The sequence below is a fragment of the Cnephaeus nilssonii genome, assembly GCF_951640355.1.
Source record: "Cnephaeus nilssonii genome assembly, chromosome: 1".
Classification (NCBI taxonomy): Eukaryota; Metazoa; Chordata; class Mammalia; order Chiroptera; family Vespertilionidae; genus Cnephaeus; species Cnephaeus nilssonii.
This window is the reverse complement of record NC_137072.1, coordinates 91852009-91866244: the sequence shown is the minus strand read 5'-3', so window position 1 is coordinate 91866244 and position 14236 is coordinate 91852009. Positions and strand designations below refer to the sequence as shown.

At 38.4% G+C, this 14236-nt stretch overlaps 1 protein-coding gene across 2 annotated transcripts in view; it reads right to left on the bottom strand.

The window, feature by feature from the left end:
• Positions 1-14236, bottom strand: part of ATP8A1 (ATPase phospholipid transporting 8A1) — a 216872-nt gene that overhangs the window by 126789 nt on the left and 75847 nt on the right. For both annotated transcript variants that reach the window (XM_079777553.1, XM_079777554.1), the window contains exons 13-14: positions 11652-11729; positions 10454-10542 (exon numbers count right to left, since the gene is read on the bottom strand). In XM_079777553.1, coding sequence (XP_079633679.1) covers positions 10454-10542; positions 11652-11729 — 167 coding nt within the window. The remainder of the gene's footprint in view (positions 1-10453; positions 10543-11651; positions 11730-14236) is intronic.

Below are 14236 nucleotides of genomic sequence, written 5' to 3'. Positions count from 1 at the left end.
ATCCAATGATATTATGATAATACCAAAAATCACAGTGAAATGACTAAGCACAGAACACTTTAAGGTAATTTTTCTGGAGAATTACCCTCACTAGCATTAACGTAAAAAACTTACCAGAAAGAATAATATGGAGCTATATTAAATAGTTAAGAAGAAATAAATGTTATCTGAAATTTACTTCAAAATAATAGAGAGGGAAAGATATACATTAATTGAAATTGGTAGTGAGTGCTTATTATTGAAGTGAGTAGATGAGTACTTTTGTCTACGCTTGAATTTCTCCACAATAAGCACTATAAAAAATGGGTATGGAAATATGTAGTTTTGGAAAATAGCCATATCTTAGGGCTACATGAATGTTGACAATAAGCAGATTATTTTTCCCTCCAATGGTAGATTTTTTTAATAGAAAGAATTAATCCGAAAGGTTATATGACAGCTTATGATAGTTGGCAATAACAATAAAACCACACTAATTTTGAAGTGGCTAGTGGCTAGGCAATGATTTTCTCTCTCTAAACTATTTATATTAATATATTTAAGCAAGTAGAGCTTCAGCCATATTCCAATTATCTTTAATGAAAGGGTTACTACATTCTAGGTTTGCCTGTAAATTCAACTAAATGGAAAATAATCTACACATATTTAAATGTTAAATATTATGTGGTGTGTTTTTTTTTTTAACTTGACATTTTTGTGGTAAATACAGTAGGGCAGTAAAATGCAGACAGACCACAGGTTTTATACATGGAATTCAATGAACTTCACATCGAAAAGTGAAGCTGCTGACAGATAGGAATGAACTTTCAGATTCTGGATTTATGCAGTCATCACACTCTGGCTTTCCCCTGCAGACCAGCCACTTAAAGATGTGGAGCGCAGGATTCAACCAGGATCACACTTTTGATATTGGTGTCACTGGCAACATCAAACCAATCGGATGAGGTTGGGGGAATGCCAGCTTTATGCATGTGCAAAACTGTTGCCCCCAAACTAACTTTTCTGCAGTTTAATTTCACCCGTTCTTACCTTAACAAAACAAGAAACAAAGAAAAGGTAGCATGACAAATAGCAAAGACCTCTTGTGTTCTAAAAGCAGTTCTCTTCCGAAGTTGTTTACAGTCTATAGGGTGTAATGTGAGCAGCTCCCACTTTGTAACCAGGCTCCCACGTTTGCTGGTTGTATACTGTGGGGCTTCTTTGCCTAAATTTCACCAGCTTCAGAATAGTCATGTCAATCACAGCTCCTCAAATATGTCAGGTTAAATGAGAGACACCAGAGCTAACATTCTCTGTGAGCTCACCACGTCCAAAGACACTTCTACTCCCCTTAAAAACAGAACTCACTTAATCCTTACAACCTCCCTATGAAGTCCACATTCTACCAGGTGAGGACAGGAAGGAAGATACATTGTGCAACTTGTGCAAGGGCTCCAATAGGGTCAGGATGTGAATTTGGGTGGTCAGAATTCAGTCTGCCTCCTTGACCCTACCCTGCACAGGACTGAGACACAACATAAGCTCATGAAGTACCTGTTCCTTCATCTTTGCAGGCCCACATCATCTTTGATAGATGGGAAACCCAAGCATATATTTAAAATAAAGCTTATCTATAATAATAAAAGCATAACATGCTAATTAGACCGGACGTCCTTCCGGACGACCTTCCAGACGAAGCCGGGGCTGCAAGGGAACCCTGGGTCCCAGGTGCCTGCCGGTGGCTGGCGGGAAGCCCAGGTTCTAGGTGCTGGAGGGAAGCAGATGCCAGCAGCTGGGGGAAGGAAGGCTTACTCTTGCATGAATTTCATGCATCGGGCCTCTAGTTTTATTATAAAAGTGGCAAAAGTCATCCCTAAGTGTTTATTTTAAAAAATATTACGAATATATGTAACTGCAAGTGGAAATGTACAATTTATGAAAAAGCTGACATTTTTATTTGGAGCTACCTAGCTTAGAATATCAAGTATCAAACTTTCCAAAAGGATGTTCTACAAAAAGAACCTTTTAAATTAGATAAAATAACATCCTCTCTTTCCAACAGCGATAAAAGTTATGACACAATCTCTATCAAAAATAGGATATTTCAAATGACATGAGTAAACAAACAACAATCTTTAACATTTCCATTCACTCTTAATAAAAATATGGTAAAGGCAAATTCCTTCTTTTACGAATAAATGAGTTATCTTAGAGAACTGTGCCCTAATTCCATATTAATGAGCGTTGTTTAAAATGAATAGAACGGCCCTGGCCGGTGGTCTCAGTGGTGAGAGCATCGGTCTGAACACCAAAGGGTCTCGGGTTCAATTTCCTGATCTCACTGGTGCCCTTGAACATGCTGCACGAAATCTCTTCCTGCCTGGGTTGAAGGTTTGCTCCCTGCCCCGCTGGTCAGGCGCTTTCGGGAGGCAACCAATTCATGTGTCTCTCTCACATCGATGTTTCTCTCTCTCTCTGCCCCTCCCGGCCTCCCTTCTCTCTGAAAAGCAACAGCAAAAATATCCTTGGCTGAGGATTAACAATAAAAATTAAATTAATAGAATGATTTTTAAAATTTTTATTTATTGATTTGAGAGAGAGAGGAAGGGAGGAAGAGGAACATGGATGTGTTGTTCCACTTATTTATATATTTAGTGGTTGCTTCTTGTCTGTGCCCTGATGGGAGATTCAACCTGTAACCTTGGCATATTGGTATGATATGCCAGGGCCTAACAGAATTATTTGATGTTACAGAAAAGCAACACATAAAAAATATACTCAATATTTTAACTATATTATCAAAATATTAAGTAAAATGGAATATCTACACCATTAACCCTTTGCACTCGCATGCTTTTTTCTCGATTCCTGCTACCGATGCTAACCGTGTCGAGTCACACTCGACATCCGAGTGCAAAAGGTTAAACTCGAATTATCCACCAACAGTAAGATGCTCTGGCATATTTTTTAAAATACTAAAAATTATTCAGTTGTGTGTAGGTGTTCAAATGCATGGCATTCCAAGCAATGAGCTGAAATGAGATGACTCATCAATTATCACATGAACCAAACAGCTGCCTCTGTTATTAACCCCTAGGTATCATGAGGTTTACTGCAAAGCGTTACCAAACCTCTACTGTACTGAAATAAAATCCAAGTTGAAAAATATTAAATGATGCTTTTGGACTTCCATACATATTGGAAATGTGGTTTAATCATAAAAAACATACACAACCTGAAAATAAAAACATAACCACTTATAAAGCTGCAATATTTTCCACAATTATCAGCATTAAAGGAACCTGTTTCTTGAAATTTCATTTGCCACCAAATCATGATGAATTATAAAAATACCAACATATCAAGTTATACAATTCTAAATGAAAATATAAATTCATGAAAGAGGGATTTTTATTTTATTTTTAATTTTACTATTGTTTTTGGAGGAGGGATTTTTAAAGAAAAAAATAATAATAAAACCAACCCAGAATATTGAATTAAACCTGTAAAATGCCATCTTTAATAACTGTAAAATTAATTACATCCCATTTGACTCTAGTCCTTGGTAGCATAGTCTTTCATCATTTATTCCATTTGATTTTTAAAAAGTCCATTTTCTAGTCCCCAAACAGATTTAATAAATGAATGAAAAGAAATGTGAAGGAAACGTCACTGCTTGGGTACGTTTCAGTAGCATCTTTCTGTAGCTCAGCCGAGTCCGTGCATAGCGGCAGAAGGTGGCAATGCTGAGCTAAAAAACCAAGTTTCTGGAGCTGTAACTGAAATCTTAGCAAGTTCACAGTGCAGGCCCCAGGTGGGTTATTACAGACTTTATTGTCGATACACAATGTAAAACTTCGATGAGCCTAAGCTTTAAACTAAATGTCTATAAAGTGACTAAAGGTTATTCAGTAGGAAATCAAGGATATTTCATGAATTTCAACAACTACCTACTTTACAGTATGTCACCATACCTGATCAGTAATGCTTTTTTCAAAAGTAGTGAAATGTGCCTAACAAAACAATAAAATGCAAGCCTTTTAAAGGAATCAGTGAGACAGAAAGGTCCATGTAGCTTACCATTCATCAGGAGAGCAGCCATAATCCTCAGGCTCAGGGACATGGCTTCAGAAAGCAAGAAGAGGGACAGAAAGAGATGAAGAATAATCACAGAAAGGCTGATGGATCTTCAAAAAGTTAAGAAAATGAATTTTTAGCTGATTCTGAAAGAATGGCAGTTAGTATAGTAAGTAGAATGATCATTTATGGCAAATAAGCAGGTTTACAAAGTTATTCTATAACTGGATAGCTACCTTGCCTCTTCAACATGAGATTTACTGATTTTATGCACAGAATCCAGTATTCAGTAGGAAATATTTAAACTTCTCGGTTTAACTACAAAGCCAATGGAAATTCAATCACATACTGTATAATTGGAATCAAGTGTTTTAATGAAACAAACATGCTAATACCTAGGAACAATCACACCGGTAAAATTTACCACATATATTTTAGAAGTAAATCTGACTTTCATGAGGTGATGGTTCTTTAAGCAGGTAAAATAAAATTAATTACATTTATATAAATTAAATGGAACCACATTTTAAGAGTAACTGATTTTTCAAAAATTCTACTTATGTCATAATTCAGTTATTAAACCATTTAGTATCTCAAACAGGAAGCATGCTCATGAATACTTAATTCCCTCCATTAATTAGCTCAGGTGAGCACTAGGAACATGTGATGGATGTATAGCTTTTACTTTAACAGGCCAGTCATACATTCTGTCAAAAGTGGCCCATAACACATCACAGAGCAGATTTTCTCTTATGTATGGATGTATTTATAAAATTTCTTTTTTATTGTTCATTTCCCCCTACTTTTACTGAGATATAACAGACATATAACAGTGTAAGGTTAAGATGTACAATATGTTTATTTGATACATTTATATACTGCAAAACAATTACCACAATAGCCGTAGTTAACATACCCATCACCTCACATGATTATAATTTCTTTTTTTGGTGGCAAAAACATTTAAGATTTACTCTCTTAGCAACTTGAGCAGATTTTATCTCCCATTTCTTTTGGTATATATGTCCATTCAGTATTTTTCCTTTAAATTAAATATATAAGGTATAGGTAGACTTTTTAAAAATGCAGAGTTCAGTACCAATGTAAAACCATTGTTACTTTTGACAAATGTACAATTAACTTCACTGGGACCTCTCACTCCCTAAGTGACCACCCCACTCTCTTTCCCTTCACCAACCTGGCCCTTACACGGGCCTGTCAATCAGGGCACCTCTTCCACCTCCAAAGCGCTGAGCTGCCTCAGTGCAGTACCCACTCCAACCACATGGAGGCAGTCCCTTCTACTCACTCATCATTCTCTCCTACCAAAGGACTTTTGTAGAGCGTGAGAGGAAGAGCTAACCTAACCCGTTGTGGGCAGGACTCCCAGAAAAGGCAATGGCCTACTGCAGTGCTTAAGGCAATCACTTCTGACCAACCTCAAGGCTTGGACTCCAGACTGTACGAGGCAGGGGCAGGGGGTGTGCTACCCAAGCAACCACACTGTGCCAAGGTTCTGTCAAGTCGCACCGGTGTTGCACAGCAGCCCCTGATCTCACATACTTGTGTTGCTTCTCAAGTCAGGCAGCTTAAACACCACAGCACTCAAGGCTCAGGGTCCCCCGCCCTCTTCCCTGCCCTGGCAGATGCTGAGCACTATGCAGTGTGATGAGCAGCAGGCCACCCACACATTGCTATTGATCCTGTCTGCATGAGTTTCCTGTGATCACTGCTCCAGCAGTGCTGATGTGTCTGCACGGTCTGATGATTTCTTTGCCTTTGTTTGCACGTCTGGTCAGTGCTGTTACATCTGCCTGGTAAGTTCTTCACTGAATCAGTCTTAGATCTCAACTCAAGTATCACTTTCTCAGGGAGCAGTCCCTGACCTCCCTGATTAGATCAACCCCCAATCGCAGACTCCCATAGACTTTTGTACTGTGTTCTATTGGTCTGTATGATTACTTATCAACAGCCATTAACCCCCAATTAGGCTATCAACTCTAGGGGGCGGAAACCCTGTGAACTTTTGCTGATCCTTACAGTCCCATTATCTAACAGTGCCTCATACCTAGCAGGAGATTAGCATTCACTGAGGAAGGCAAATAGAGAAATTCATGGTGTTTACCCAGCTTTCACCTCTAGTCACGTGAACAGGAAGACACATTTGTTGGTTTTAATCCAGATGGGGGCAAAATTTTTTATTTCATTGTACAAATATTTTTATTTTTTTAAATATACTTTTATTGATTTCAGAGAGGAAGGGAGAGGGAGAGAGAGAAAGAAACATCAATGATGAGAGGGAATCATTGATTGGCTGCCTCCTGCACGCCCCACACTGCAGCCAAGGCATGTGCCCTTGGCCGGAATCAAACCCGGAACCCTTCAGTCCACAGGCCGATGCTCTACTCACTGAGCCAAACCCGCTAGGGTGTACAAATATTTTTATGTCATTGCCCATCATGAATCCAATTTGGGGCAAAGTTCACGTGAAATGAGAATAAATTAATTAAGACTAAATTTTGAAGCATTGTTTTAAGTGTTAAATATTATCTTCTAACAAACCTATGAATACACATAACTAGGTAAAGATTATACTATTAAGAGACTTCCTCTTGCCCTTCAACCAGATAAAAGCAAAAGAACTGACTGTTGACTCTACCTAGGGTAAGCTGAGGCTTTACCTCACTGCTTAAAAATGCTGAAAAAGCACCAGCTCTGAAACTGTAGCCCCAAAGGCATGTGTTAGTATGTGCAAGTATGTTATTTTCCTTTTTTTTGCCACATCCTGGAGGGACACACACCATGCTTCCTTCTGTGGGAGCTGGAAGTGCACCTACCTAATAGTTCCCCGTGTTACAAGTGTTAAACACTGCTGCGGGGCAATTGGGGTCATGGAAGCACGTTATTTCCCCGTCCGGACTCCCATAACCCAAGACATTCCCACAGAGAGGTGGCTGACAGTAATTACTTTTTCCTGTGGAGTTTGGTGGACTTAGGTTAATGGTTTCTCTAAAGCCTTCAGATATTAACAACTCTCTACAATGCTGATGTTCCTACTGTCTGTCCATCAGGCTGTTTGGAGGAGAGGATGTTATTAAAAACTCAGTCAGGGTTAAGGATCCTAAAAGCACATACACAACCAATACATGATTATTGGAAGCAGTTGAACAACTGGCCTTACTCAACAAGGCTTTAGGTATTCTTGAAAGCATGATACAACACTGGAAAAAGAAACATATTTCTGTTTATATAGTTAAAATTTGCAAACAAAGAAACACCTTTTATAAAAATTTTCTAAATATGTTAGAATTTTATATCTAGGCAAAAAACCTTAAAGATCAACTGCTTTCTACTAACTCCAGAACCGAACTCAGACCTGTGGAGGAACAGAAGGATTTAGAAATGTTGTACTTTTCCTGGATGCCTTTGCTGTCTACAGTCCCCACCCACCTCTTCACCTCACCCATTCTCCCCTCCCTTCATATCTAAAGCTCCTGAATTTTGAGCTTTCTCAGGATGTATTTGAGAATTACTTTTCTGATCTTCTTGAGCCAGGCCTTAAACCTTAAGCAATAAATCTTTCCTTGCTCCATACTCTGAAAAAAAAAAAATCACCTGCTCTCACCATCTTCATTTTAAAGGGTTTGGAATATTTGAAAGGAATGGTCCAGGGTCACAGTGAATTAGAACAAAGGTCCAACTAGAACTCACGTCTTATGAGTTATTTTGATATTGAGAGGTTATTTTCCCAAAGAGGAAATTTGTTTCACTGAAAACTTAATCTAAATGAGGATAATTCTGAATGCGAATACTACTTTAATATTTACCAGTCTCAACCCCACTCTGCCATATACAGTTAATGACAACATCACCAGCAGACACAGGAAGAATACTGCTCTTCAGAACTACTGCCTGCAAGTGCTGAAGGACTTGGTCCAAGAATTAAAAAAACAAACAAAAAACCAACCTAATAAAATGCAGAAGGAAAGAGTACCTAGAGATCATTCTAGCTTTCTGCTCTGAGAAATTCACCATCAATAATTACTAATTTGAAACACTTGCTTCTTCATTTGGAAATTGGACAAAGTGAAGAGGGATGCCAATTATCAAACAGGTAATTCTAATAATCACATTTCTGGGTGGATGCAGAATTTGTGTAAAAACAACATCACCATAAATCTACCAGCAAGTATCATACAACAAACTTTAGAATCTCAACAGGTCTCTCCTTCTCTCGTGAGGATTACTGTGGGTCTCACATACACAATGTCAAAAAGGGTGGCTGCACCTCTCCTGCTTCCCCGGCTGACCAAACAGTGAGGCCAGTAGTAAATTCGGGGTTGGGGTGAAGAAAGGCTTTTTGGTCTAAGAGAATTAGCAGGTCTTCAGATCAAGAGGAAAGATGCACAATGGCACCTAAGCCCAGAAACATAAACATGCTTCTCAAATTAACAGCCTGTCTTTATGATGTGGAAAAACCATTCAATCAAGTGTCTTTTTAGCTGAACAGTTGGAAGCCTTTTATAGTCACACTAGAGGCCTGATGCACGAAGATTCGTGCAAGAATGGGCCTTCCTTCCCCTGGCTGCCGGCACTGCCTTTTCGCTCTGGCCTGGAGCGGCCTTTCCGCCTTCCCATGCTGCCCAGAGGCCCAGCGACGACGTAAGCATCCCGCCTCGCCCCCAGCTGCTCAGCACCGGTTTATGCAAATTAACCCACATCTTTGTTGGGTTAATTTGCATACTCACTCCTGACTGGCTGGTGGGCATTGCGAAGGTATGGTCAATTTGCATCTTAATCTTTTATTAGTGTAGATTTCCTACTGACCCAAAGAACAAAGACATCTGCTTCCATCTACTTCTCTTTTTGGACCCTGTGTATGTATGGGAGTAACGATACAGATTTAGAATTTTTTTACCCAATGGTTATCTATATAATAAAAGCCTAAGCAATCATATGGTGGAATGACCAGAATGACCAGTCGCCATGATGCACACTAACCACCAGGGGGCAAACGCTTAACACAGGAGCTGCCCCCTGGTGGTCAGTGCGCTCCCACAGGGGGAGTGCCACTCAGCCAGAAGCCAGGCTCACAGCTGGTGAGCGCAGAGGCGGTGGCAGGAGCCTCTCCCGCCTCCACAGCAGCACTAAGGAGCAGCAAGCTGAGCGGTAAGGAGCAGTGAGCAGGCGGGCAGTAAGGAGTGAGGGGTCCCAGACTGCGAGAGGTCTTAGGCCGGGCTGAGGGACCCCCCGCCCCCACCTCCAGTACATGAATTTCATGCACCAGGCCTCTAGTTTACTTATAATTTCAACTAAGGCATTTTCAAAATTCAATACACTATTTTTTGCTTAGTGTCTGGAGAGAGAGTGTGAGTGGGGAAGAGTGGGGCGCATACCAGACAACCCAAAAACAAGCACCTGGCTTGTATGGTTAATGGATTGAGATTATCAGTCTCACTTGCAGATAAAGGTTGGAAAATTTGGTAATAGGCCAATTCTATCAACCAGGAGGGAGTTTCACTTTTTGATCATGTCTTTTTAGGGAATGTAAAAATTAATTTCTCACTTTAGTCTATAAAGTATTTAAAAGAGAAGGCATTTTGCCATGGCTCGCGTGGCTCAATTGGTTGGGTGTTGTTCCACGCACCCGAGAGGTTGCTGTCTTGATTCCTGGTCAGAGCACATGCCCAGGTTGTGGGCTTGATCCCTAGAAGGGGCATGCAGAAGGCAACCATTAATGTTTTTCTTCTCTCTCTCCTTCTCCCTTCCTCTCTCTCTAAAATTCAATTTAAAAAAGAAAACAAGGGTTTTGAACAGTTCAGGTAGGCATACCTGGATATGAGAAAAAATGAGTGTTCAACAGCACATGCTAAGAGACATTAACAGCCTGATAAAAATTTTTGATGATACTCGTTAATTCTTCCCTGGATTTAATAGGTTCATGTCCCTACTTCTTTCCCATCATCAGAAATATAAATTGTTCTGTGACTGCAAAGAGGAGAGATGATAAAAGAAAAAATAAAAAACAAATAAAAAGGATAAGTTATCAGAGAAACAAGAATAATGTTTTAACTTGAAAAGTGCCCAAGGCCAGACTGCATGCTCCTACCACATGCCAGCTGTACTCTAACTTAATGGCAATGCAGAGGGAGGGGTGTTTGTACCAGGTAGAGTCCTTGAGCAGCTCGAAACACTGAAATGCTATTGGGTAGAGGTGGTTCCAAATGAAAGACAATGCCTAAATATAAAACACAACACATACATGTATGTATAAAGTAAAACAGCTGCTTTCCAGGTTAAAAAAAAAAATCTCCACTAAAAGAACTCTCAAAATGTACCAAATTGCTAACACTAATTAAGTTGTATTTCATATTCTATTTAAAGAGAAAAAACTTACCCATAAGCAACTCCAGCTATGGTGCACTTCTTAAACTGCATTACATTGCACGTTAGAGTTCCAGTTTTGTCAGAAAAGATGTATTTTACCTAAAAAAAAAAGAGTTTAAAATGTCTCACTAAAATTTCAGAAGTCTTTTTATGCCAGTCTCCTACAGAGGGGGAAAAAAACCTCAAATTATTCTTTTTATCAATTTTGTTACATTGTAGGGGCACAATGGAATGCTATTAATTGACTTATTTCAGCATATAAAGGAATATGTTCAACTATATTTGTTTAGTATTTGAACAGTAAACCATTTCATGTTTGACTATCAAGGTATTAGAGAAACTGCAGTCATATAAAAATCTGCCTCAATATGGAATGAATTTCCACCAGAAAGTGAATTTACTGCTACTTAACATTTATGGGGCACTAAAACATCTACCCGCATTTCTCCACATAATCGCAGAGCAGGCAATTGCTTCTGCAATGAACTTCATACAACATCTGAACTGGTAAGGAAAAGGCTAATTCTGGTCTAAATGCTATTTGAAAAATAAGAGTTAGCAACTGGCAAGGGCACAAAAAAAGAAGAATCTTTTCTTAGCCAGTACAGGTGGGGCAAAAATGGGTTTACAGTTGTTTATACAGAAAACAATATAATAATGAATAAATAATTATGTAAGAATAAACTCTGTACTTCATGTACTCACAACTGTAAAACTGTAAACTTATTTTTGCCCCACCTTGTTTGAATAAATGGATTGCAAATATACACCTGTGAATACTGCATGAATTGTAAATCTAAAATTCCTGTTTGACTACTATTCCTGTTGTTTAACTTACATAACTTTATTGATGGATTTAACTTTTTCTTCCTTTCTGGTCAAAAGCTATGAACAATTTTTAAACTGAGAGTTTATAACTCAAAAATTGCCAATACTTTGCTACTATTTAGATTATATACTGAAGGACATCTCTCAGTACATCTCTCAGTACAATACCTCATTTGAGAGCAAAATATGCTTTAAATGTATTTGCAACTTCATTTACTAAAAATGAAAATTAATGGTTATGTACGAACATGTATTTATGTGATTATCCGAGTAATAGAAAATTAGGAGCTGTCAATTCATACGAAGTAGTTGCCACCTACGGCAGAAATTACAACGAATCTGACTTCCATGTCAACACATAAACGAGAAATACCATTTACCTGGCCGAGCTCCTCATTCAGGTTAGATGTCCGAGCCATAGCAGCAGTGTCTGTGGGCTCATAGTGCATGTCGAGATCCTTTTTAAAAATAAAATAAATCCGTGAATACAACTAGTCATAAGACTGAGTGAAATTTTATTTTAATTGGTAAGCTGTGTATATAATCACTTGCAGCTTTTGCTACCCCTATACCATTTCAGTTGACTTTCCTGAACAGTACTAAATCTAGAATATTATATTGCACAGTAAAGGCAGAGCAATGTGCAACAGTAAAGGCAGGGCATGTCTCTGGCTATCAGACTGACTGTAAAGATTAAACAAGATAATGTATGTAAAGTGCTTCCTATGGGGTCTGACACAATGTAAGTGCTTAATGTGAGCTAAAATCACAGCAACTAAATATTGATAAAATAAGTACAACTTCACACCCCTGGGGAAATGACCTAGTGTGCTGGGAGCCAATTCCAGCATGTCATAATTACAAGAGTTTCATCAAAAGGTTGATGAAGCTTGGGGGCTCAACAAGGGCTGAGCCACATATGTAATTACCTGTTGGAGTGGCTAAAAAGCATCTCCCCCAAACCTGAATAGGATGTTTGTTAAATGCCAGATAGCTCAGGGCTTCTTAATCTACATGTTATTGCCTCCTGTTGGCCAAACATCTGAACAGCTGTAGGCTATTCCCCAATCTGACAATGCTTCTGTACGATACCCTTTGAAGTGTATTATCTCCACCTTGCCTTAGGACAAATTGTGTTAATAAAAAGTAAGGTCCTGAGTCAAGGGAAGTTTTTAGCTCCTTTAGCTGAAGCTCCTCTGACCCCCAATGCCTTTCAAAATTATCTTTTGTCCTTGGACTCCTTATTGAATCTACGCATCAGCCTTTCTCCAGATTGCTGAACCCTTCATAACGCTAGGACAAGAACACCAATACTAGTGGATTCTATCTGGTTGTACTTTCTTGGCTAAGTTTCTTACACGGTATGTACTTGAAAGCAAAAAGAGTGCATTCTCAAAACCCAAAGAGAAATGTATAGTTTTCATACCAATTTGTTCTTGCTTTGCACCCAGAATTATGAGGTTTGACTCCTAATCCCATAAAAATTAATATTCCCTATAGCAGAACGTTTTAATGATCAGAGTTGACTGATTTTCACATGTCATATGAAAAGGCTAAATCTGACCTCTTTATATCTGCATTTCAGACTGCTCAATGTCATTTCTGGAATAGGTTGTAGAGTTGTAGGTGTCCTGATTGAAGAGGGAAATTAAACAATGGGGCAATGTTTGGAGAGGAGTGACTGGAATGGGGATGAAGTTGGAAATCAAGTGAAATGAAGAACTGAAGGAGATGGAGAACATTTAATGGGGAGAGGGGATATGATAACAGAATTGGCATGACAGTCAATTTCAAATGTTTTACAAGGCTAGTATTTGGAAACAAGATGAGACAATTTTCATGAAAGATCTACTGGGCAGAACCAGGATCAAAAGGAGGCAGCTACTAATCTTATTTCCACACAAAAAATAAGCTGCTGGAAAGAGGAGATCTCTTCGGTCGGGAAAGTTAAAAAATCTCTGTGTATCAGAAAGGCGGTTGAAAGGCCTGCTGGGGTCACCCACCACTAAAATTATGTAATTATTTCAAGCAAATATTATTTTTGAAAATCCAAATAAAATAGCAAAGGAATTGACTAGTTATTTGATGTTCACAATGAGTCACTTTATTACTTCTGATTATAAGTGGAAAACCTTCAATAAGTTTTAAATGTATTTATACAAACTTTATTACAGAATTTTTCAGTTATGTATCTCCTGTATGAAATGAGCTATGCTTGCAGCTCATCTTAGATTTCTAAATTATATGGACCTTTTACCAATGAATTAAGAGACTGACAGCTGAGGTGGATCATTTACCATGGGAAGATAATGAGCAGTTACAAAAGCAGCATCAGTTATATTTTTTAAAATCCTAATATTGTTCAGGTGGAAAGACTTTAAAGTGATTTAAAAAGAAACATCAAAAGATAATACCTTTATTCAAAATAAAAGAAAAATTAAATTTTCAGGCAGGCCAGGCCTGGATATTAATTTAATTTACATAAATTCATTAATTTTAACTTTGGTAAAAATAAAACAGAGGAAGAGCAACATATTTTATAAACAAAACATTTAGGAAACAGATGTCCAGCACATTTTCCCAAGATTTAAAACAATATTTAAGAAAAAAAAGAGGAAGAATTCAAGTGCAGCTGAAATTGTTTATAGTGTGGTAACATAAACTCTATACATGTGTAAAACATGGCAGGAGCCCTGGTTGCTACAAGAAGTGCATACAGTATTATTTTTATAGTGCTCAATTGTTTACGAAGCTGTCTGCTATGTTGTGAAATTTCTTGGATTTACAGAACCACTGGGAGATGCAGGTAAGCTCCATTTATCATTCCTATGTGAGTGTCCAAGGAAATATGGCTCAAAGAAGTCGAGTGGCTTACCAAAGCTCACACAGCTAGTAAATTGTAGAACTAGAATATTTTAACTCCAAACCCCCTGGTTCTCCTTTTCCCCAAGACCACTATATAATG